General features: G+C 31.8%; 1 protein-coding gene across 1 annotated transcript in view; it reads right to left on the minus strand.

Annotated features, from left to right (window-relative positions):
- Positions 1–25233, minus strand: part of CEP192 (centrosomal protein 192) — a 164431-nt gene that overhangs the window by 37026 nt on the left and 102172 nt on the right. The window contains exons 29-41 of the mRNA XM_074279226.1: positions 23174–23322; positions 20859–21089; positions 16311–16436; positions 15609–15752; positions 15382–15439; positions 11762–11901; positions 11228–11320; positions 10650–10768; positions 9057–9239; positions 5351–5441; positions 4817–4993; positions 1556–1816; positions 732–847 (exon numbers count right to left, since the gene is read on the minus strand). Of these exons, the coding sequence (XP_074135327.1) occupies positions 732–847; positions 1556–1816; positions 4817–4993; positions 5351–5441; positions 9057–9239; positions 10650–10768; positions 11228–11320; positions 11762–11901; positions 15382–15439; positions 15609–15752; positions 16311–16436; positions 20859–21089; positions 23174–23322 (1888 nt within the window). The remainder of the gene's footprint in view (positions 1–731; positions 848–1555; positions 1817–4816; positions 4994–5350; positions 5442–9056; positions 9240–10649; positions 10769–11227; positions 11321–11761; positions 11902–15381; positions 15440–15608; positions 15753–16310; positions 16437–20858; positions 21090–23173; positions 23323–25233) is intronic.

The following is a 25233-nucleotide window of genomic DNA, read 5'->3' on the forward strand; positions in this document are numbered from 1 at the left end:
CTGATTGGATCACTATTTAAAGCAAGCAAATAAAGCAGATACAAAGATTCAAGGAATTTTAAGGTTCCCCTTAAATTCTGACTACATATTCCATATCAAGATTAATTTGTATTTTTATTTTTCAACTGTAATACCCCCTGAAAGCTAAACTTCATTCACACAATTAAAAATTAATAAACTTAAAAATAACTAAACATCTTTAAAAAAATAATCAAATCAGCACATAGATGAGCATTCAGGAATGAAAAGAGGTAAATAGTAGTCAGGAAAAATTTAGCAGTTTTGAGTTTGGGCTGGTAGAAAAGAGAAGAGCACTAAGGGCTAAAGATGGATAGGAGTAAATATTTTTATGATGCCTAACTAAATATGTGCCAGGCACTGTACTAAGCCACTTTAAAGTATTATTTTATTTGAGAGTCACAACAACACTGTGATATAGGTACTATTATTATTTCCATTTTACAGCTAATGAAACAGAGGCAAACAAAGGTTATTAAAATGATTTGCTCGAGGTCACACACTGAGGGAAAAAGAGAAGCAAAGATGCTCCTCCCTCTCTTAATTGGCCCAATTACATGGAGCAGTGAATAGTGTTGATCCTTAAGTCAAGAGATCAAATCTGCCCTCAGACAGTTAAGGCAACTAGCTGTGTGACCTTGGGCAAGTCACTTAATCCCAAATGCCCCCAACAAAATAAATAAATGACCATAAGATAAAAAACTTTTACCAACCTTCGATACTGCTGCCTCGATATTTCATCTCCACCAAAGAAATATATTGTTGACAATAATGATGTAGCTTGACAATTTTTTTCCTTTTCAGTTGGAGTATATATTAAAGTGATAATCTGATTACAAGAAAAATAGGCCCTTTTAAAAATAATTTTCTTGTGTCATTTATTTCCCTTTAAAAATATTCAACTTTCTAATGCTCATTAGGTAACATTATATTTTTCATTGAATACAAATGATAAATGTTTCCAGGTATGTTCCAGACATCTTCTCCCTAGCTGTCTTGCTCTGAAGGATTTAACCTCCAAGCTCCAGGATCCTAATCCTAAGGTCCCCAATGTCCTTATTTAGTGAGTGGTTCATTCCTTCTCAGAATCCTTAATCATCTTTTCATCAATCCTCTCTCCCATGTTATTTCTCTGAAACCGTTATAAAATTAAATTGGACACTGAAATTGGAAAAAGCACATCAATTCTTCTCTCCTCTATGGCTCCAATAACAATTCCTGTAATTTTTTTATACCAAAAATACATTTCCCTTGTTTATCACATCCTATATGAAATAGTATCCCCAACAACTTGAGAGAATGAACTGTCTTCATTTTTGTATTTGTATTTACACTACTTATGAAAGGTGTTGAAAGCAGAGTAAGCACCTAATAAATACTTTAAAAAATTTATTCACTCATGTGTGAATACATAATCTATTTGTGTGCTTAATCTCTTATTAAATATCTAAATTTAAAATTTAAGCCTCTTGAAAAGATTTTTAAAAAACTAAATCAAGAAAACGAACTATGTTTTTCATATGGAAATTATACATACTTCTTGTGCTTTTTCCTTGACCACAAACTTATTTGGCAAAATTCTCATCACTTGAGGATCCAAAACAACTTTTGCTTGAGAGTCCTTAAAACAAATTGCTTTAACATAGGCTGCTCGAGAACCTGTATTTCTCACAGAGAAAACAATTCTATTTTCTTTTCCAGGTATTGGGTCATTTATTCTGATCGTGTAACTATCTGAGAGTTTTTTAACTTCTTCCAAAATGAGATTACTTGTTCCTCCATATCCAGACAATGGTATCTAAAAAACACAAAATGTACACTTAAAATTATACTTTATGGAAACAGAAGAGAGTAACTCGGTCAATAAAAGCACAAATTTGGTAAACTTTTAGACAAATAAAATTTCACTGATATTTTGTCCTAAGTGGAAAAAATAAGAAAATTACAAAATGTTCCATTTTTATACTATTTGCTAAATAAAGTGATACTCTTAGCTATCTGATCTGAAGATCATCTGAAGAAGAGCAAATCACAAGCATAAGTCATAGAAACAGTCTAAGTCAACTAACAAAAGCTAGCAAAACAAAGACAGGACAAATTGAAGCTTGATGAGATCATCTGCTAAAGTTCAGCAGATTTTCTTTTCTTACTCATTTACTTTCCTTTTTGATCTGATTTTTCTTGTGCAGCAAGAGAATTGTATAAGTATGTTTATACATATTGGATTTAGCATATTTTAACATGCAAAACATATATTGGATTGCTTGCTTTAAATTTAAGGGAGGGGGGAGGGGGAAAGAGGAGAAAATCTGAAACACTATGCTAGGGTCAATGTTGAAAAATTATCCATGTATGTGTTTTGAAAATGAAAAGCTTTAAAAAAATAAATAAAGTTCAGCAAAATTCAAAAAAATCTCAAAGCTGAAAGGAACCTATCTATGACTGATCCTGAGTTGAAAAAGAAATTCTATTTTTCTCCATTTTGCATTATTTATTCCATAAACACTCCCCTCCCTATCCAAAAGTTCCTCAGTTCCTTAAAAACAAATCTCAAGCATCATCTTTTTGCATCAAGTATTTCCTGACTCCATAACTTAGTGATCCTCTCAATCCTCTCCTCCCCAAATTACACTAACTTCATATTTAGGCTGCATATTCTTTGACAGGTACTTGTCTCCATCAATGAAATATAAGATCCTTGAGATCAGGGATCATTTTTTCCCTTTGTTTTTGCATGGCACAGTACGTGGCACATTGCAGTTCTTTACTAATTGCTTGTTGACTAATTGATATGATATATTCAATATGGTAAACTACAAGGAATCACACACAAACCAGATTTTCTGCCTTCTAATTCAGGGATCCTCATACATTATAATGTTAAAACCAGAGTTTATAGCCTGGGGAAAAGTGTTTCCTATGTAAGGATATCAACAAGACTATTGAGTAAATAGCAACATAGTATTGAAACAAAGATTTCAAACACTTATTTATAAGCAAATAAAAAAAATTGTGCTAATATGTTCAATAAAATTGGTCTCTATAATTAACACTGCGCTTTTTAAGAGTCAGCATTCCAGATTTTTGACTCTTAGCAAATTCACTACACAATTCAATGCAATCTACTTATAATTCTTCTAAATAATGGAAGAGAGTGACTCAGAAACTTATTTTGCCTTAAATCTTTAATTTCTTTATTCAATTAGGAAATTACCAATGCAGATCCAGACCTTTTGTCCAACTTAGACACTTTGTCCAACTTTTGTCTTAGAGCAACTATGTCAAATTTAAATAGAAACTGATTTGTGTGACTGAATACTGAGTTAGAAAACCACAATTTAACATTTACTATGCTGTACTATATTATTTATTAAACATTTCCCCAATTACACTGCCCAGAGTCTGAGCTCTTTATCTTAAGGGATTAACCTAGGGCACCAAAAGACTCAAAATCACAAGAGATGGGACTTGAACAAAAGTTTTTCCAACTACCAGACCAGCTCTTTATCTACTATATAATGGTTACTTCCCATAACTATTATATTTTGGGGGATTGCTTCAAATTGCTGAAACTAGAAATTATAACTCAAAAGCCTTAAGATGTTGGAAGAAAAATCTAATCTAGTAGTATTCCTCCTTTCTTATTCACTCCAATTATCCAGGAAGACATAACCTAGTGAAAAGTATACTGACTCTAAGTTAGATCTTATATCTTTGATGTTTACTACCTCTGTGAAGCTGGATCATAGAATGTCCTTGGCCTCAAATTCCTCGCCTGTAATGAGTCAATTAAGACAACTTGAGAGATCTCTTTCAACTCAAAATCTATGATCCTAAGAATTTTTAGGTTTTGAACACTTTAAAGAAAATGTATGAGCTTTCCTCTCCCCAAAATTTTAAAGCCAGAAAATAATTAGTAACCAAAAGATAATCTTTTAAAGAAGTACAAAATGATATAGTTTAAAAATCTGCCATGTCAATAAATCATAAGCCTGAATAAAAACTATGTGATTCTTTTTTTTAAGACTCTTTTTCTTTTTTTTTTAATTATAGCTTTTTTATGACAGAACACATGCATAGGTAATTTTCCAACACTGACCCTTTCAATCACTTCTGCTCCAACTTTCCCCTTCCTTCCCTCTCCCCTCTCTCCTAGATGGAAGGCATACATGTTAACATACATGTATATCTAAAATACACTATATGTGTACATATTTATACAGTTCTCTTGTTGCACAAGAAAAATCAGATTTAGAAAGGTAAAAATCACCTAGGAAGAAAAACAAAAATGCAAGCAGTGCACACTCATTTCCCAGTGTTCTTTCGCTGGGTGTAGTTGGTTCTGTTCATCACTAATCAATTGGATCCTCTCATTGTTGAAGATAGACTCTTCAATCAGAGTTGATCCTCATATAGTATTGTTGTTGAAGTGTATAATGACCTCCTGGTCCTGCTCATTTCACACAGCATCAGTTCATGTAACCCTCTTCCTACTTTCATTTCATCCTGCTGGTCATTTCTTACAGAACAATAATATTCTATAACATTCATATACCATAATTTACTCAGCCATTCTCCAATTGATGGGCATCCATTTAATTTCCAGTTTCTAGCCACTATGAAAAAAAAAAAACTGTGATTCTATAAGAACTTCAGCAAAGACAAAAATCTATTTGGAATAGATTCTACTAAAAGAGAAGTATGCATCCTTTAGTTTGTAAGACAAATCAATAAACCACAAAGTCACTGTCAGATAGTGAAAGACAAAGAAACTATATTCTAACAAAGTTTATCTTACACTGAATTTAATGCTTGGTTGTGATCGGATTCCTAATTGTTTAATTTCAAGTTTAGCCAGCATACAAGATATTCGGGTTGGTGCAAACAATAAGAAGATGTTAATGTCCTCTTTTGGATGAATTCTGATTTCACAGTTACTTGTTAGCTGTTCTTCTAAACCAAAAGTATTACGAAGCTACAAACAACAAAAAGAACAATTTTTATACACAATACATAATAAAGCAAGCTAAAATTACTTATCATTCCCACATTTGGCATTTAAAAGATAAATAACAAAAACCAAAATTCATTCTTAGGACACAGAACTTACAGAATGTAGTATAAGTACTATCAAAATTTGTGAACTGCATGTTTTCATTTAATTGTTTTTCCATCATAAGAGAAGATTCAATCTGGTACAAGGATGGGAAATGACTGATACAAAGATAAAACTCAACAAATTTTTTTTTTTAATAAACTAAGCTAATTCTCCAAAGACTGCTATTACAGATTTTCCTAGAAGTGTTTTTCAAATTAATTACACTCTACAAACCTGAAAGCAATCTTGATCCTGTCCTCTTATCAACAGACGTAAATGCTGAGTTGTAGTTGACGAGTTATTTCTGAGTGCTAGTTTCTGAAGACTTAAAAAACAAAATTTTAACAGAAACTTTCTATCTACATGAATATAACTAGAAACAAAAACTCTTCACAAATCCATATTCTTTAATTCCTTAAAAACCAAGATTTAAAAACTTACCTTTAAAAGCTCCTGTTTAAACTCAACTCTCATATATGTTCATCACTCCTTTACTCTTAGTATTTATCTTATGGTACATATATACCTTTATACCTAAAGCAAATTCATTAAAGGAATCCCAAATAAAGAATTTCCAGACCAATTTGGTCATCAAACACTCCAGGACTGGGCATAGATCAGCAGAACCTATAAATACCACTCAAATCAAGTGAAGTTATGAAATAAATGGAAAATGAAATAAAAGGATAAATGAAATTTGGAAAGAGTTTTGGGAGGAAGGGAGGAAAAAGGAAAATTTTCATACCTCCAAATTACATGTAATAAACATCTGATTTGTATGTAACAACATAGTTGATATTTTGGAGGTAAAAGTATTAAATTTTTCCATTAAATCCCTATTTATATAACATGGGATACCAACTTTTAACAGAATAGTCACAAAACATTTGCATCATGTTGCAAATTCATTCTGTAGAGCCAAGATATCCAAACTTACTCACCCTGACATTTATATTTTCCAAGACATTCTTTACTATCCTAGAAGTTGTAGTTTTTAATACCTACCTCACCCTTCTTGCCATGTTTCCCATTAAGAAAAATTATACTCAATAGAGTTTTTTACCCAGCTACACTTTTATTGTGCTTCAGTACAATATATAAAACAGAAGTGAGAGAGGATGGGAACATCAAAAATCTTTTATCTCTTAAAGGCCATATATAATAGCTAAAGATAAAATATATCCTTAGCAAGGATATAACAAATACTTGAATAAGTCTTCTATCTACTTGCACCTTAATTCTGAAGACTAAACCTTAATTTTATTGAAGGTTTTATTGCCTTGATCAAAATGTCTTCAAAAAAAGGCTTACGTATTTATAAAAGTTGAAATTCAAAGTTAAACCTAACATTTATGCTTATTGGGAGAAATAGTCCTTTTAAATAGTAATAAAGTCTTTTGAAGTAGAGGTACTGCTAATTTTGGTTTAATAAAAAGCTAAAACTAATTTGGCATATATTCAGTTGGTAGAAGCTTCCAAAATTTCAAAAAACCACTGATCTTAAGTACATTTAGTATAATTATTCTTGAGAATACAAAACAGAGAAACAGCATGGCACAGTAGATAGAGAGCTGACGTAGAATTAGTAAGATTTAGGTTCAAGTTCTACCTGTATGACCCTGGTCAAGTCATTTAAGCTCTCAAGGTCATTCTAAAATACTATAAATTGGAGTCTAGACTGATATGCAGCACATGATTGCTTAATATCTGTAGGGAGTTTTCACATACTGATTAGACCAAAAGCATGGCTATATCAAAAAGAAAGGATTGAAGTAGTTATTAACACAAACCCTTTATTCATGGACTGGCAAATTACGAGTTATCAAATTACTAATCAATAAGATTCTGATTTAACTATTAAACACAAAAAAGTTAAATGTATTAATGGTCAATAAAGCTATATAATCAAGATACAGCTTTTGAAGTAATAGTAATTAGTAACTATTAAGATGAATTTAGTACATTTCTTGGAGCTCTAGGGCAGAACTTGGTAAGTCAAACTCCTTCAAATCTCTTCTGCAAAAAGTACCTTCATGTGAAATTTCGAGGCTAAAGGAGCCAAGTATAATTTGTCAATTATGACAAACCTCTGCAATAACGGTTCTTTCTAAAATTATCTTATTCCTCCTAATATCCTTCTCAAAAGAGAGATGAAATAGTTTTTCTGACTCTTCATCTTCTACTAGTGAAATTGCTCATTTGATCTAAAATCACATAGGCACTTCTCTAATGATAATCCATTTATATATGTGGGACATAGATTTTAGTCTCATCTGGAAGCTGTAATGTATATTATCCCTTCAACACCACAGATTATTATATCATAACCTATCTAAGAAGACATGGCTAACAAAAGTAACAAAATTTTTGTTCTAACAAGGCCAAAAAGTGTAGAAATTTATTCAAGGGAAATTTTAGGTTTCATTTGATTTCTTTTAGATTTAACGGAATTAAGGCTCTGTTTTATTCATTCCCCAAGAGAAACAACAGCATCTTGTTTTAAAAAGGAGATAAAAGAGGAGGAAAAGAACAAGCAAAATTTATTAAATATTACTCTGTGCCAAGCAATGTGCTAAAACAGAGCTTTTTAAACTTTTTCCACTGGTTAACCCTTTTTGCCTAATAAATTTTTTTGCGATGCTGAATATATAGTTACATAAAATAAATATACAAATCAAACATTTACTGATATTAAATCATAATTTTGTAATCCTCACATTCATTCAGTGTTGCAACCCATATGAGGTCGCAACCTACAGTTTAAGATGCTTTGTGCTAAAGCACTTTACAAATATCTTTTAATCATGTGCCATCTCTTTTTACAAAATAAAAGCCATTTTCATGAAATAATACTCTCATCTTAGTTTTTGAGACTACTGCCAAAGTATTTTAAAATTATGTCTTGCTTAAATTACTGATCACATACTATGTTAACAGTCCCAGATCACAAAGAAAGTCACTTAATTTTTTCTAAGCCTTGGTTTTCTCAATTAGGCTAATATTATTTTACAAGTTCCTCTCAATTTTCTTCAAGCCTTAAAATTCTGTGAAGAAATTTTGACCTACAATAAGCCTAGATTTGACTTACTGTCTACAAGTTTCCTTCTTTCTCCTTCCTCCCTGCCAAAAAAATGACTTCTAGAAAGAGGCAAGTAAGTTCAAATGATAAGAAAAAGAACACACACAAAAAAAATTACATCTGTTAAAATCAATCTAAAGTCAGTGTAAAATAGAGATGTCAAATACATAGCTGCTTTAACAATCTCAAGGGTCACTCAAATCAGATTAAAATATAACTGAGAAATGTTTAACAAAATAAATAAAAACAATACAGAAGAATCACATTACATATTTACAATTATTACATTTTAAAAACTAAGTTAATATATTATTTAAAAGGATATCTAGGTATGGAATATAGGCCCCTGTTTCTTAGTGTGACATTCCTGGTATAAAACATTTTGAATGTAGCATTAAGCCCTCCACAATTTTAAAATAAAACTTAACAGGAAATTCATTGATCAGAAAAACTTTCAGCTATATTCTGGAATTCATATCTTTCTAGAGTGATTCCTAAAGCAATTTGTAATTAGTTTTATGGTACAACACCATTTTGAGCTATCTATTTAAAAACATCTCGAAGCTAGTGACCATGTCTCCAATTCTAATCTATTATTTTCATTATAGTGGTAACTTAACTTTTGCTGACTGTCTAATTTGATAAGTAGAGGTTAAGCAAATATTTTAGGATTTTGTGATAGCTTCCTGCAGTTCATGATTTTTTTTTCCATAATATTTTCTTAATAAACCATAAAATTACTGAAAAGGAAACAACTGATGTTCAATATACAATTACACCATTTTTTCAAATGGTAGCATAAAATAACATAGTAGAGAAGATTATTAAACTATAATTAAGACTTGATGTATAGATACTTACTGTGTTCTTCCAAGTGCAACACCTCCCCATGTCATAAACTGCTTGTTAGATAAAATAGGTGGAACATTTGAGTAGTGAGACGAAGGAGCAGATGTCTGATACTTGTTTCCTGAAGAATCTACTTCACCTTTCAACATTACTTCATACTGAGGTCCGGATGGCTGCACTAGTATTTTCAAGAGGCTATAAAAAGAAAAATCTGAATTGAACAGCTTGTATTGTTACTTAGTAACACTTATTTAATTATTTCTAAGTGTATCATGTGAACAGTGGTTTCTAACATCTAAGCAAAATATCCTTTTAAACATAAAAAATATCACATGTACTAATAGTAAATGACAATTGGGAAAATACCTCTCTACGGCTCCCTTGAAATGGCACTCTGTGGATCACTGTGGTTGTGGTTGTTGATTTTTGTCCTTTGTTCTCAAAGAGGACCAGGACATCAGGGATATGATGCCATGACAGGAATATGAACTGGATTGAAGTGAGGGAGTCACCTGACTCACTTTCCCCTCCAGAGCCATCTGGGTCCAATGGCCAGATAAAGATCCAGATGACTGGAGATGGTGCTGGGTGCGATGGACATTTTTTTTTTTTAAGCTAAGGTCTTTAACACGTCTCAGTTTGACCGAGACTACATATATTTGGTGATTAAGTAGAACTTGGCTAAACTTTAAATGAGCATGAATTTTTTCAAAGGAAAAAATTAGTAGCACATGTTGAGTGGCAAAGTTCAACTCAGTATAATGATTTCAAATAACAAAATAATTTATTTTATGTGAATTATTTAAAAGAAAGAATGGGTTCCTCATGAAGAGGCATTCAACTGAAGGATTTCATAGATGCTTTGTGAAAAGTGGACTTTACTATCATCTCTTCTGTTTTCTAAAAAGTCGAGGTAAAAAGATTCAGAGTTTTACAGAACAAAACCTTTTAATAACTTGAACAGTTTAGTTTGGGGAGCTATGGGTTTGACCACCTGTGGCCCAAAAGAGGAGCCAACCACTGAGCAAACTACATGGCCCAGGTTAGTATAGCAAAGCAGATTAAAAACGGATAACAAACCAGTGACATCAAATTCCAAGACAAGAGTTATCATTCACTAAATATTTATGAGTCACATGACTGGGAAAAAGCCTGAGGTATAAAAACCTTCTCAAGATTCACAAAAGCATGGAAATAAACTAAAAAGTTTAAAAAAAAAAAAAAAGTTTAATTCAAATAGATTTTCAACATAAAGAACTACAAGTTTTGTTAAAAATATATATATTATTTTTTATTTTAAAAATGATATTTTCAGAGTCCAAAAAGTTTTTTCTGAAATCCTTTTAGAGATTTAGTTTTTTAAATGGTTACAATAATCTATTATAATAAAAAAAAATTTCAATAAATACAGAGTGGAAAATTGGTCTTTAAGTCAAGACATTAATATCTAGAATCCAGGGAAAAAATAAATACTTCATGATTCTGATCAGGTGGCTGCAGCACAATGTTACATTGTAGCATATTCAAATCACTAGATTCACTTAACGCTAGAACTAAAAATTTTAAGTAAAACTACAGATCAATGTATAAACTATTTTACATCACCTTTCTTCACAAGTTTTGAAATCCTTCGGAGTAAATGAGACTGTAATTTCTTGTTCCTCTTCAGGTTTAAGAAAAAGCTTCTCTGGGTTTACAGAAAAGTAACTGAATTGATCTGAAATCTATAAAAATGTATATTATTACAAATGGAAGTCAATTTAATACCCAGATGAACATCCTCTACTTTCCTGCTTCCATTTTTCTTTTTCCCCCTGTAAGCTATTGTGACTTCTTTTTCTCTGCTCATCACTTTGTCTTATTCATTGTTTCTATAGCCTCCAAGTCAGAGGTCAGGGAGAGGAGAGTTCAATGGTATCTTCTCCCCACTTCATACCCAGTTTGCTAGCTTTGAATAACACACCTCTATACTTAATTTTCCTCTAATTATCCTTTGTTGCACACTGAAATCTAGATCTGGATGAATATGTGTAAAACCCTAGGTTTTGACTCATAAAATGCTATATTTTTCAATCAATTCTAAAAACACCATATTGAATATTTTTCCTACTATATCATATGCTACCTCATTGTACTTATGACATTCTCAAAAGTCTTCATTCAGCATTATTAATCAGTCTTACCTTAATATTTAAATAGACATCAATATTTCCAGCATTTTTCAAAGGCAGAAATTGCTTTGTTGATGAACCCACACTGGCCAACAAATGCATACTCTAGGGGAAAAACAGCAGGTTTTTTGTTTTGTTTTGTTTTATGAGGAGCAGCTTATCACTAAAAGAAAAGCATCCAAGGTGCTTTCATGAATCCCCTTAACTATGGTAAAACATAGATCAGAATCATCTGCATCAATAGAGATTTGGGGTTAAAACACTGCATATACTACACCACAAAGTCAGTTCCAGTTTTGTTCATCTTCTATTGTCTCATTTTTCTTAATGTTTGTATAAGAAATTGTTTAATAAGCAAAAAAGTATAATCCCAATGAAGGCAATATAAAAATAAAAGATAATAAGAGTGAAATTAAAAATAAAAATATTCCTCACTCTAAGAAAGATTAATATTAAATTTAAAATTAAATATTTAAAAATTAATAATTTTAAATTTAATTTCAATATACCAGTTGAAAGATTAGCTTTATGTTTCATAACTAGTACCTGCAAGTCTTTTGGAGCATGTATCCTAGCTATTCCTACTCTTGCTCGAAGAGCAATACTTTTAATAACAGTCGTAGGGCTTGGGCTATCAACTTCCACATCAATTCTTGCTAAAAATTCTTCTGCTGGGCCCAGGTTCCCTGTAAAATAACATTGATAACATAACTGCTAAACCATCTCATTTATACTAACCATCTCATTATGTGAAACTGTCTGCACTTAGCCAAAATCAGAAACTAAAGTTTCAAATCATGTGATTTTTAACATATTGAAAATTCTATGACTAAAATAAAACTGAACTTTGAGTAATTCATTAAGAATACTTGGGTTCAAAACATTATATATTGTGGTTTGAAAAAAAACACAACAAAAGTTCTATTCCTCAGTTAATATCACAGATACAAATTAAAGCAGCCTGTGAATACAAGGATCAAAAAAAAAAAAAAAAAAAAAAAAAAAAAGTCCAACTACAAAGGAGCCTAACAGATGTCAATAAGGAATTTTATCAGGAGGTATCATAGGTTAAACAGTGCAAGAAAGGTCAAGGAGGATCTAAAAAATTCTACATAAATAAGTTCACTAAGTCAGAGAAAGAAATAAGATGAATTTTAATTCAAGGGTAATGTCTAGGCTAGTTTTCTGGAGCATCCCGGGATCAACCTGAGTCCTTGGTCTTAGTAGAGAAGTAATGAAGACAGGAGATCCAAGAGGATGGTCAAAGATGGAGTCTGGAGTCTTCTCTTGTGTCTGAGACTCCTTTTGTGATTGTGGCTGAGAGAGAGACTCTTTCTGTGTCTGAGACTCCCTTAAATACCTCAGTACGATTACATCACTACAGCACACTGAGCATGTGCAACCATTATAGATAAGTGTAGCGAGCTGTCGTCTCCAGAAGCTGCTGGATCGCTCTCTGGGAAGAGATCTGCTGTGTCTACTCAAATCTTTCAGACAGATTCTTCTTCCTGTAGTGAACCGTTGTCTCCAGGCAGTTGCTGTTAACTCTTGTCCAGAGAAGTGACTTCCCTTCCTGCAGAGAGCTGACTTCCCTTCCTGCAGAGAGCTGCGTCAAGCCAGATGTAGTGCAGAGTCTTTTTCTCTTTGTCCTTCTCCAGTCCAATCTGCTCTCCAGGCCCAATGTTGCCTCTTATCCTCCCAGAGAATGGGCGTGGGATAATGCAAGGGCTTCTGGGAAGAACCACTTCAGCCAATGAGCTTGCTCCTTCTATCAAGTCAACCTGAGTTCTCACCTTGTAATTGTCCAGACAACCTGAATTCTCACCTAGTAATCCTAACAGATAAGTATACTAGATAATTTTTACATATTTTCTCCCAAGATCCTTTTGTTTTTCACCATAAAACAAATATAATGTCTGCCCCTTAATTTGGGGTTTATTAAAAAGTAAAAAAATTCTCCTTATTTCAGTTGTCTACTTGGAGATATACATCTAGCTCTTTTACACAACAGGATTATAAAAGAATAGAAAGCAAATAGTTTTTGTCCTTAGATGTAGAGGGCTGGAACTCTGAAAAAGTGTACTTGAATCAAGGATAGCAGGGTGCTTATAGTTAAGCACCTACTCAGTGTGAGATAATGGTTTTCTAAACATATGGTTATATTTGCCCTGATTTAAAGATATATTGAACAGAATAATTAACCATTAAGTAACTGTTAAGTGCATACCATATGTAGTCAGGCACTTTGCAAGATTTTGGTAAAAGTATTTTTTTATCACTAAAATAAAAAATAAATAAATAAATAAATGAAAATAAAAAAATTTTTTAAAGTCCTTGTCATCAAAGACTTTCTATTCAATTAGGGAGTAAAATAATCAAGGATGTGTATATATAAATATTAGATAATTTTGAGATGGAGGCATTAATAGAAGAGGGGATGATCAGGGAAAGCCTCATGAAGGAGATAGCACTTGAATTATGCTTTGGGTCAAGAGGATTAAATTTTGTGACAGGATTTTGGTAATTAACATATAGTTAGTACAGCAAAATCTCAGGGGAAAGAAAAAGGAAAATCAGTTTTAACCAACATTCTGGTACCACAATGCAGTGGTCCTCAAACTTTTTAATAAGGGGCCAGTTCACTATCCCTCAGACTGTTGGAGGGCCCGACTATAGTAAAAACAAAGCTCACACTCTGTCTCTGCCCCCTTAGCCCATTTGCCATAACCCGGAGGGTCACATAAACGTCCTCAGCCGGCCGCATCTGGCCCACAGGGGCTTCGTTTGAGAACTCCTGCCACAATATAATGAAAAAATAATTGGGTTTTATAATGAAACAGTTCAATTTTAATACTAGCTCTCCATGTCATTTAATCACCTTTTACTCCAGTTTTCTTCTTTGAAAAAATAAATATATGTACCTTATTTATCATATAGGACAGAAGGAATGAGATAAAGTTCTGAAAAGTCAATCTTTGTCATAATTACATGTCTATAAACAAATGGCTATTTTGATATAAAAACAGTACAGCCATAAAGACAGTCATACAAATAATAATTGGAGTTGCTTTTATTTTTCAGCATAAGACGAATATAGTGTCTGTCCCTTAATAGTTTTGGGGTAGTAAGTAAAAAATTTCTTCTTATTTTAGAGTTGTTTACTTGGGGGTATACATCTGGCTCTTTCACACAGTAGGATTATAAAAAATAGAAAACAAATAGTTTTTGTCCTTGAATTAAAATTCATCTTAGTATTTCTTTCTCTGACTTAGTAAAGTTATTTATGTAGATTCTTTTAGACCCTCCTTAACCCCTCTTGCACTAATATTTCCTGATAAATATTCCTTATATGATATCTGTTAGGCTCCTTTATAGTTGAGATTTTTTTATTTAGCATTGAATTGAAATATAATTTGAAAATTATTTGAAATTTGATAAATTGAAAAATTTATTCAGCAGCAAGTAAAAGTTGACCAAAATAATCAGTGTCTCTATATATTTGGTTGTTATTGCTCTTTCTTGAGGCCCATTTGAATGAATAAAGTTAGCATCAATTTCTTCATAATGTTGTAAAGATCTTAAAAATGATTAAGTAGGTTCAAATGTCTCTCAATAGTAGTTAGTACACTACAGAATAACAGCAGCAGCAAAAAAACTATATAAAATGGTTATACTACTATTGCCTTTTATAACTAACAAAGCACATCTTTACAACTCTGACAATCAGTTCAAGTATTCTACTTTGCAGTTAAGAAAAATATACTTAATGGGATTAAATGATTTTTTCTAAAGTAAGAGAGTTCTTTAAAGAAAAAGCAGAAATTGGTACAGACCTTCTGATTTACTGATTACCTTGAACATTTCTTAGATAATATAGCTTATTAGCAACTTTTGATAAAATTAAATTTAACCAGGATATAATATAAACTCAGCTAATAATTTTTTCCTATGATTTCAAAATATTTCTAAAAACTCACTATCCATACACACACACACCCCTTTATCTCCATTTATCTCACTCTACCCTAAGTTCACAGTCCTAACGTTTATTCAAAATGTATATTCCTCCTTCATATGTTAGCTTTAAAAAGCCTTAAATTATCCAATAGTGTTAGTACAAAAATGTATAAATTACAACATTATATCAAAATGCTATTAGGAAATACCTGAAGAAGAGATTTGTTTTTTTGGACTACGGAAAATAACCCAAATCTTCAGAAATTCCTAGAAAAGATATTAAACATAGATACTGTTAAGATTATTTAAAGAAAATAAATTTTTTTTTTTTGGCAAAAGAGACATTCATTACAAATTAATTTAATGAAAGAAATCTTTAAAAAAAACTTGCCCTGTACCCTCTAATTAAAATAAATGTTAAAAACTCCCAACTTACATGTCCATCATGACTGGCATACATGATATGGTTTATAACAGAAGGAGTTTTGAGCTGAGTAATCAGATCACTCTGAAAAGCAGTTTCTAAAGCAGCATTAACTGGTTCCTTAGTAAATGTAAAGCAACGCCAAGCTATAGCATTCTGTTTGGAAAACACAAAAATTAATTTTAGCAATACTAACAATGTCTTTTTCTTTTTATTTGGACCTAGAATTTCTTTTTTTAAAAAATACTTTTATTTGTTTGGACTACAGGTATTGAACTACAGGTAAAGGTAATTTTTAACATTCATTTAAAAAATTTTTTTGAATTCCAAATTTTTTTTCTCCTTCCCTCTCTCTTCTCTAAAAAGGTAACAGTCTAAATAGGTGATAGATGTGCATATATCTATATTATTTCCACATATTTCCAAATTAGTGAAGTTGGGAGAGAAGAAACAAACTAAAAGGGAAAAAAAAAAAAAACACAAAAAAGATCAAGTGAAAATCATATGCTTCAATCTACTTCAATTTGTATTCAGTTCTCTCTGGATGTGGATGGCATTTTCTACCATGAATTCTTTGGAAGTGTCTTGAATCACCATATCACTGAGAAGAGATATACATAATAGAACTTTATTACCACTTCAAACCCAGTTCTTTCTAAAAATTCCAAAAGCAAGACAGATTCTAAATTTGCTTTAGATATCTGGCATACTTACTGCATTGATGATGAGCCTAACTGGAATAACAGCATGAGTTTTATTTAAGAACTTTAATGGGAGAACTTTCCAACTTCCATAAATTAGATCTCCAAAATCAAGAATGTCTGCCTTGACTGGTTCCACCTATTTTTTTTAAAAAAGATGAAAGAAATAACTTTTGAAAAACTCTTTCATTAAGAATTATAATATTGCAATGGGCATAGCACCACTGATACGAACATCTAAGTCACAAAGATCTAATTATGTTTAAATCCTAATAATCTCAACACGAGTAAAATAAGCATGAATACTTTTTAGAAATTCTAATGTTAAACTCTAAGAAATATTCAAGTGTATAACAAAATTTATCAGAAAAAAATTCCAAACTTTAAGTAATACATAAATTCCAAACTTTAAGTTTAAATAATACATAAAGTCTTAAGGCAGTTTTAAGGCTTTACAAAGAAAAGTATCTACACCAAGAGTTTTTGGACACCCTGTATACTGTTATTGTTCAGCTGTTTCACAGTTATGTCTGGCTTTTAATGACTCCATTTCAGGTTTTTTTGGCAAAGATACTGGAATGGTTTACCATTTCCTTTTCCAGATTATTTACAGATGAAGAAACTGAGGCAAAAAGGGCTAAATGACTTGTCTGGGGTCATATAGCTACTAAATATCTAAGACTAAACTTGAATTCAAAATGAGTCCTGGCTTTAAGCCTAGCACTCTACGCACTGCACCGCTTACTAGGCACTACTTATTCATCCTAAAATAAAAACTACAGGTTCAAAAGTACATACTTACTTTTTGAAGAATTCACAATAGTATAGAAGTTTCTTACATGGACTGTTATTTTTGTGCTTTTTGCATGCAGTACTTAGCATCTAAGTGCCTAACAGATGATTACTGTTGCATTTAATTCTCTTAACAAAACATATGTAAAAAGCGGAAAATATTAATTTAAAATAATGATAATTTGAGGTATAGTTAAATGAAAAAGGAAATAGTAGTATGTACGTACATGTATAATTTGTATATTCCCTTATTTTTCCCACAAAATATTATATCTGATAGTGACCAGAAGTTCTAGATTAGATTCTTCAGAAAATTATTTTAAGACAAATCTTCTCACCGCAGAAGTTTTTCACTTCCACTATGCCACATATATCAGCACTAAATTTATTTTTTCAGAAATTCAATTTTTGCCTGCAACTATTCTACCTACAGGATGAAGTCCAAAATCCTTAATCTAATAACTGAAGGTTTCAATATACTTTTCTAATCTAATCTTTAACCATTATCCCTGCATAACAAATTTTTAGCTCAGGCTTGAATAGCCTACATCTCTCTGAATTCAAAGGTTTGTGCTTCAGCCTCCAGCCACCACAAAGAAGGACGATGGAATGAATCTGTCTCAGCCTCCGAGAACTTCTAGTGTGATTTTTTCTGGCTCTGAGAGCTTCCCCTCTGTGGTTCACAATCCCTGCTATATGCTCCGCACTGCTATATGCTCTGCACTGAGTATACACCAATCATTATATCACTAGGAAACCATTATTTGTTGTAGGATTAAATTGATGCTAAACTAGATTTAACGTCTCCTCAATTGTTTCAAGTTCTGGCCCATAACAGTATGGAGAAAGATGTGAATGGATATGTGACCCACATATGACAATCTCCTGAATTGCAAGAAATCCAACTTTTTGTGATTCTTTACTATTAAAAACACTTCCACTTTCCTGGATTTGCTTTAACTTGTTATACACCTTACATTGAGTAGCAACTTATTTTTAGGAGAAAAAAGGTTCCTCAAATGCCATGAAAAATCTGACAAACCCTAGTTTTGATTTTTGTTTTTTTCTACAAATAAGCCATTTTTAAAAAGTATAGTAGTTTTTATATTATAATAATATATATGAGTATATGTACATGGGTAAATATATAGATCTCTCTCTGGATAGATATAGATGGATGAATGGATAGATAGGTAGGTAGAGATATCTTATTCCAGAGTTTCATTCAGATGAATACCATAGTTGTTTTAAATCAATCATCAAGCATTTACTTTAGGTCATATGTCCTAGGTAATGGGGAAACAATGTCAAAAATCAATCAAATAGTTGCCATCCTCAAAGAGTTTATATTTTAATGAGAGTAACATGCATAATACTGATAAACACAAAAGATTTTAAAAGAAATGGAGGGAGAACACTAATAAGTGAGTGGATGTACTTACATTCTAAGTTGCTAAATGGCTTAAACTATATATGATTTTGACCTTTTTCTTCTCCCTCTCACAGACCCCACATGTCTAGTATATTGCCATGTATAGAACAGGTGTCTAAATCAATACTCATCAAATGAATGAAAAAATACTCTTAGCACACATGGCAGAAAGCCTACTGCAGAGAATTATCAATTAGTTATATAGTAAATGCAATAAAAGGTAAAGAAAGGTGGGTTAAGATCTTGAATTGCCTGTAAAGCTAAATATGGAACAGTTATCAATCTTCTCTTGGTATATTCTATTCATTTCTCAAAAGTCTGGAGGAGATGTAATGTTTGAAGATAAAAGATCAATGTATAGAGACAGTGATTATTTTGGTCAACTTTTGCATATTGGATTGCTGTTGAATAAATTTTTAAAAAGAAAAATCAATTTTAGATATCATTAAATTTAATTCATCATCTGCAATTCACTATTTCAACTTCTATAAATTCTAACATCAGATTCTTTGCTTTTCCAGAGTCAATAACCCATTTATTCTAAGTCTCACCATATATCCAAAATATGCCTTTCACCTGTCCTTTATCCATTTCTTCTCCTTACAATTATTAAAAATCCAAACATAGCACAGAGTTGTTTAGTGATTGTTAAAAAAAAGAAAAGAAAGAAAAAATAGCTACCTTCCTCTAAAAAGGCAGTATTTTTTAATATTTTTAGTTTTTCTAGAAATGTAAACTACTACCTTAGACTCAACTCATACTTGACTATTATAGTTCCATATTCAGTATTTTGTTTCATAAGTCTTTCTGGGATATCTGGGTTTCTCTTAATCAAAAAATAGACATTGACTATCCCCTATTAGACTGTAAGCTCCTTGAGAGTAGGGACTATCTTTTGTCATTCTTTATAATCTAGGAGGTTAGTAAAGGGTCTCGAATATAACAGGTGCTTAATAAATATTTGTTGAATGATATAATAGTTTTGTTTACCTAACCATGTGTGTATGTACACACATATGTATGTATGTGTGTACGTACACACACACACACACACACACACACACACACACACACACACACACACTTCAGATACAAAATTCTCATTATCTTAACCTGCTGGGCTAAGATGTCAATAATGATATGTCAACCTTGATAAAATATTTTACAATCTAAGTATTTTCCTCATAATAACACTGCTACATAAGTGCCAAATGATCATTAAAATCATTAACAAAAGACTGGGAGCACATGGAATAAAAACTATACATATGTTCTTAACATATAATGTATACTTTACCAGAGGAGAAAGAAATTAACAATGAACAAAAAAAATCTTGCTCTTTTAAATATCTTGAAATTATATTTCTTTTTATTTTGTTTTTCATAGAATTGCAGGTCAGTGTATGTATACTATTCTAGTTCTCCTCATGTTTCTGCATGACTTTTGATTATTTTTATGCATCCTTATAGTTTGTCATCATTAGTATAACAAATTCTAATTTATGTGGCTAATCTCCAATTGCTAGACATAATATTTCCAGTTTAATACTATTACAGATACTGATATAATGAAAAATAGATCCTTTTTTTCTTGTCATGCTATTCTGAGAATAACTAGCCTCAGAGTCAAGAAAGACTATGTTCAAGTCCTTTCTCTGTCATACACTAGCCATGTAACCAAAGCCTGATTAAGTCACTTCTTGGTGTCTCTGAAACAACCTGCCTGGTAAATTGAGAGCAGGTGCTGGTTTATATTGGTAGAAGCAATTTTTTCCTATAAATTGAATCCTTGAGTCAGATGAAAGACTTGAGTTTTACTTATAAAATTTCTTTCCATATTATACTCCAAAAAAACTCCTGCTCATTTGAAGTTTTACTAACCAGTTCTACCTAGCCTTAATCACTAAATAAGTATGGACTCAGTCAAACTGAAACCTATTAAAGACCTTAGCTTAAAAAGACCAGTCTCCCACTGCATCCAGGGCTATCTTTAGTCATCCTGATCTACATTTTGTCACTGGACCCAGAAGGCAGGTAACCTTGCATAGCTCTTCCTCACTTAAATGTCATGGCAAAACCTCCTTTATGTCACGGTCTTTTTCAAGAGCAAAGGACAAACAACAAATGATTACTATTTGATTTTGAGATTAAAAGAGAGATAGAAATTGGAAATGACTTGCCAGAAGTGTCTTAGCTATTAAGTGACAGGGATGGCAATTAAATTTAATATTCTAAGTAGAAATTCAAAGTAGAAACCCATTTTTTTAATGCTATATCTCTAATAAGTAAATTGATCTACTTTAAATGGCCCAAAGCATTTATTAAACTGCTACTTACCTCTATAACAGGATTTTCAGCAATGGCTGTTAAAACAACCCTACTTGCTAAAGCTTCTGCCTGTGCTATTGTATCCAGATCTGATGAAACAGGCCAGGAAGAAACTCTTAATATACATCTGAAAATCCCAGGGTGGGTTGGCATAAAAAGCACTTTTATCTCTTCTGTAGAATGTGGTTGTATAACAGTTTTATTCTTAAAAACCAAATAACGGCATGTTGAGAGATCTACCTTTAAGGAGGAAAAAACAAAACAAACAAAAAAACCCCCACCACATTGTTAACTAAGCAATGTCTTAGACTCAGTTTTAACAGTTATTAACAAATGGGGAAAAAAAGGCAAAAGCAAAGAAAGAATAGCATTCCTACTTAAGTACCATTCTTCAAAAGTAGTCCAAATTAATTAATGGAAAAAACAAGCTTTCTTCTACTCTTTATTAACCACTCTATGCCCATTTTTGCCAACTTTTTGCCAAAAAAAGAAATTTAAGCCAATTTCCTAAACTGTGGGTCTAAGTTGTGTAACTGTATGTGGAAGCCATAAAAAAATCTGGCAACAATAAAAGCTGCCAAATATTCCACCAAGATTTAATTCTTTATGTAAAAATAAACAAACATATCTCTTTAATACATAAATTCACTTTCATCTTTAATGGTAAAATTATGTATATACCAAAGAATTGTTTTAAAATAAATTTCTTTATGATTTATTATCAGTAAATGTTTGATTTACAGAAAATATTTTAAAATTATCAGGTGAAAAGGGGTCTCAAGTGGAAAAAGTTTAAAAGACTTGCTCTTGAGTACCTTGTTCACAATTCTATTACCTTTTGTCAATCAATGTCCTGGGAGACACCAACAGTAATTTTGACCTGATATAGTCTCATTCTGGTATAGGCTAAAAGACAAGAAAACTACACTCCTACACTTCTGCTGCACTGAGGGAAAATGTTCATTGTATCACAATTATGTGAGATCTCAATATTCTTTCTCTTAAAAAAAAAAAAAAAGTCATAAATGACAGATACCTTATACTATATTTCAGGTACATCATGGGGAAAATAAACTTTTCTGGGAAGCTAAGGAATCGATTTAATCAATATTTATATCATGGTTTCTATGAAAAAAAGGAGATTTAATTAAAAAATATGTTTTGCAATATAAACTGGTAAGTGCTTTTGCAAGCAAGAATTAAACAGATTGGTGGTAAGAAGTTAGTATTCTCTTCTATGTAAGTATTCATATTAAAAAGAAGGGAAGTAGGAAAGAAAACCTGACAAAGAAAATAGACATCAAAGGACAAATGAAAATAGAGACATTCTAATAGCTTATATGTCTAAGTTCACTCTCAGTCGCTACTGGCATTTTTAGCCAAATTCAAACTAGATGATTACTACCTACAATGAGCCACATGGCCAGATGATATCACCACTATGAAACTCGGAAAATATTGCTAAAGATTGAAATGTTTGGGGCAAGAAAACAAACTCTTAGAGGTAGAGTTTGCATCTTGATATGAAGGAAATCAGAAGAGAAAAGCTGGAAAGTGAACAGGTGATTGAATAGGTAGTGTCTAAAAATATGATTTAGATTTGTGGATCATGACTTAAAACATGAGAAAGAATGAAATAAGAAAGTGAAAGCAAAGGTAAAGAAACTAATTATAAATAAAGAAGATGTGAGGGATCTGTAAGAATACAACTGAGAAATAAGATAAATCTGTTGTTGACATCTATGGAAACCAAAATGAATTTTCAAAGCTATATTCTAGAAAAACCTTTTTTTCTTTTTGATAATCTTGCTAGACAGATAAATGGGAGAAATGCAGTAGATATTAGTTCACTTAAAGATTATTTTAGCAAAGCATTTTATATAGCTTCTTATATTGTAACTAAAGATAAGAGGGATATGGGATAGATAGTTCAATAAATTCAGATCTGGTAGAGAATCAGACCCAAAGAATATTCATTAATGATGTGATGTTAGCTAGGGAAAAAGTCTCCAATGAAGTAGTGATTTATACTTGGCCCAGTACTTTTTAATTTATTTACTATTTTTACTTGGCCCAGCATTTTTATTGAGGAATTTTTAAAATAAAATTAGAAAAAAGCAAATACCTGAATGACTGAAAATTGTAATGAGTAAGGTAAGAATTAAAATTAAAGTATTACTGTCTATATTAAAACCTTTCTATTTCACAAAGACAAATTAACAGTTTAAGACACATTTTATAAATAGTTGAATTGAAAAGAAAAAAAGTAAAGATTAGTTCCTCACAATCTTTATGTGACCCTAATGACAGGCAGAAAAACCTACCTTTTCACCATCAACAGTAATGCAAAGTATTCCAATGTTGACTTGTAACCAACGATCAGTTGGATTAAAAATACTAAGACTGGTTTGAGAAGCAATGCCCACACAACATGCATGAGGAAACTTCAGCTCTTCAGGTACTCTGACATTTCCTGGATAATGATAAAACATAACAGGAATTATGTGGCTGATTTTTTTTCCCATTTGTTTCTGTCATTTTCTTCTATTCAAAATTAGTTTTACACTGAAACTGCCATGTTATTTTCCCATTTGTTTCTGTCATTTTCTTCTATTCAAAATTAGTTTTACACTGAAACTGCCATGTTATCCTTCAGCATCAACACAGAACAACATCTCCTGGCTCTTAGAAGTTCTTAATACTTTGATTTAAAATTCATTATTATTAAAAATATTTTCTCTTTCTTGATATATGAACTTAAATGTTTCTAACTCTTTAAAATTATAAATTTTTACTTAACAGTGTTTTGTTTTATACTTTTCATTTCTATAAATAATTTACTATCTTTAAATATGCAGAGGAACTACATAATAATAAGGTCTTAAGAATTTAAAACAGGCAGAATCAAGATGATGGAAAGCAAACAGGTCTAAGTTCTTCCTGGCTTCCCTCAGAATCAACATCAGATGAAGCAAGCCTCTGAATAGATTTTGGAGTAATAGAACTCAATTTGTTGGAATGTAACAAATTTTCAGCAGAACTTCAGGAAAGGTCTGCCTTGAGGGGTTTGGCCCAGCACAGGCCCAGCACAGGGAGGTCCAGGGAATAGACAGCTCCACTTACTGGGGAAATCTAGAGGGAGGCTCTTAGCCCAAATATAGTAACATTGGCTACTCTGTCCTAGTTCAGAAGCCAGTGGGGAAAAGCATCTGTAAGACCTCACAACTACAGAAGGCAAATAGTGAGCTCCTGAACCCCAGCATAACAAGCAGAATTTGACCACACCTACAGCACAGAAAGAAAGCTGGCAGCACTGGCCCCAGGGCAACATAAAACCGTAGTCAACTGTGGACAATCTCCCCCCCTTTGCTCTAGGAGCAGATCTCAACCTTTAAAAATGAGCAAAAAAAGGCAAAGATCTCTGACCATAGATAGCTATCACAAAGACAGGGAAGAACAGACCTCAAAAACTGCGGACAAAAGGGCAAACTGCCTTCAGATGAAGACTCAAAGGATGATATGAGTTGGTCTCCAACTCAAAAGGCTCTCTTAGCAGAATTCAAAAAGGAATTTAAAAGAGAAGAAAAATGGGGAAAGGAAATGAGAACTATGCAGGAGAGTTTGGAAAAGGAAACATTTCTGAAAAAAATCACTCCTTAAAAACTACATTTGACAAAATGGAAAAAGGAAAAAGAAAAAAAAAAAAAAAAAAAAAGAAAAGAAAAAAAACAACTCCTTTAAAACAGATTCGATGAAATGAAAAAAGATAAAAATCGGTCTTAAAAAACAGAATTGGTGAAATGGAAAAAGAGAACAACTGTTTAAAAAAAAATAGAATTGGTGAAAAGAAAAAAATATCTAATGACCAAAACAATTAATTTTTAAATTCAATTAATCAAATCCAAAAGAAGATAAAACTAACGAAAATAATTCACTAAAAATTACAATTGAACAAATAGAAAGTGAATGACTCAATGAGACATCAAGAAACAGTCAAATAAAATTTTAAAAATTTAAAAACAGAAGGTCTGGAAAATAGATCCAGGAGAGAGAATTTAAGAATTATTGGACTACCTGAAAAACTACAATAAAAAAAGAGCCTATTCAGCATCTTTTAAGAAATCATCATGGAAAACTGCCTTAATCTCCTAAAATCAGAGAGTAAAATAGCCATTGAATGAATTCACTAATTATCTCTTGAAAGACCCCAAAATTAAAACACAACAAGGAATATTGTAGCTGAATTCCAAAATTATCAGATCAAGGAGAAAATACTACAAGCAGCCAGAAAGAACAATTCAAATATTGAGGAACCACAGTCAGGATTACCCAAGTACCTAGCAGTTTCCACTTTAAAGGATTAAAGGGTCTGGAATATTATAAT

The sequence above is a fragment of the Sminthopsis crassicaudata genome, chromosome 1, assembly GCF_048593235.1.
Source record: "Sminthopsis crassicaudata isolate SCR6 chromosome 1, ASM4859323v1, whole genome shotgun sequence".
In the NCBI taxonomy this organism is placed as follows: Eukaryota; Metazoa; Chordata; class Mammalia; order Dasyuromorphia; family Dasyuridae; genus Sminthopsis; species Sminthopsis crassicaudata.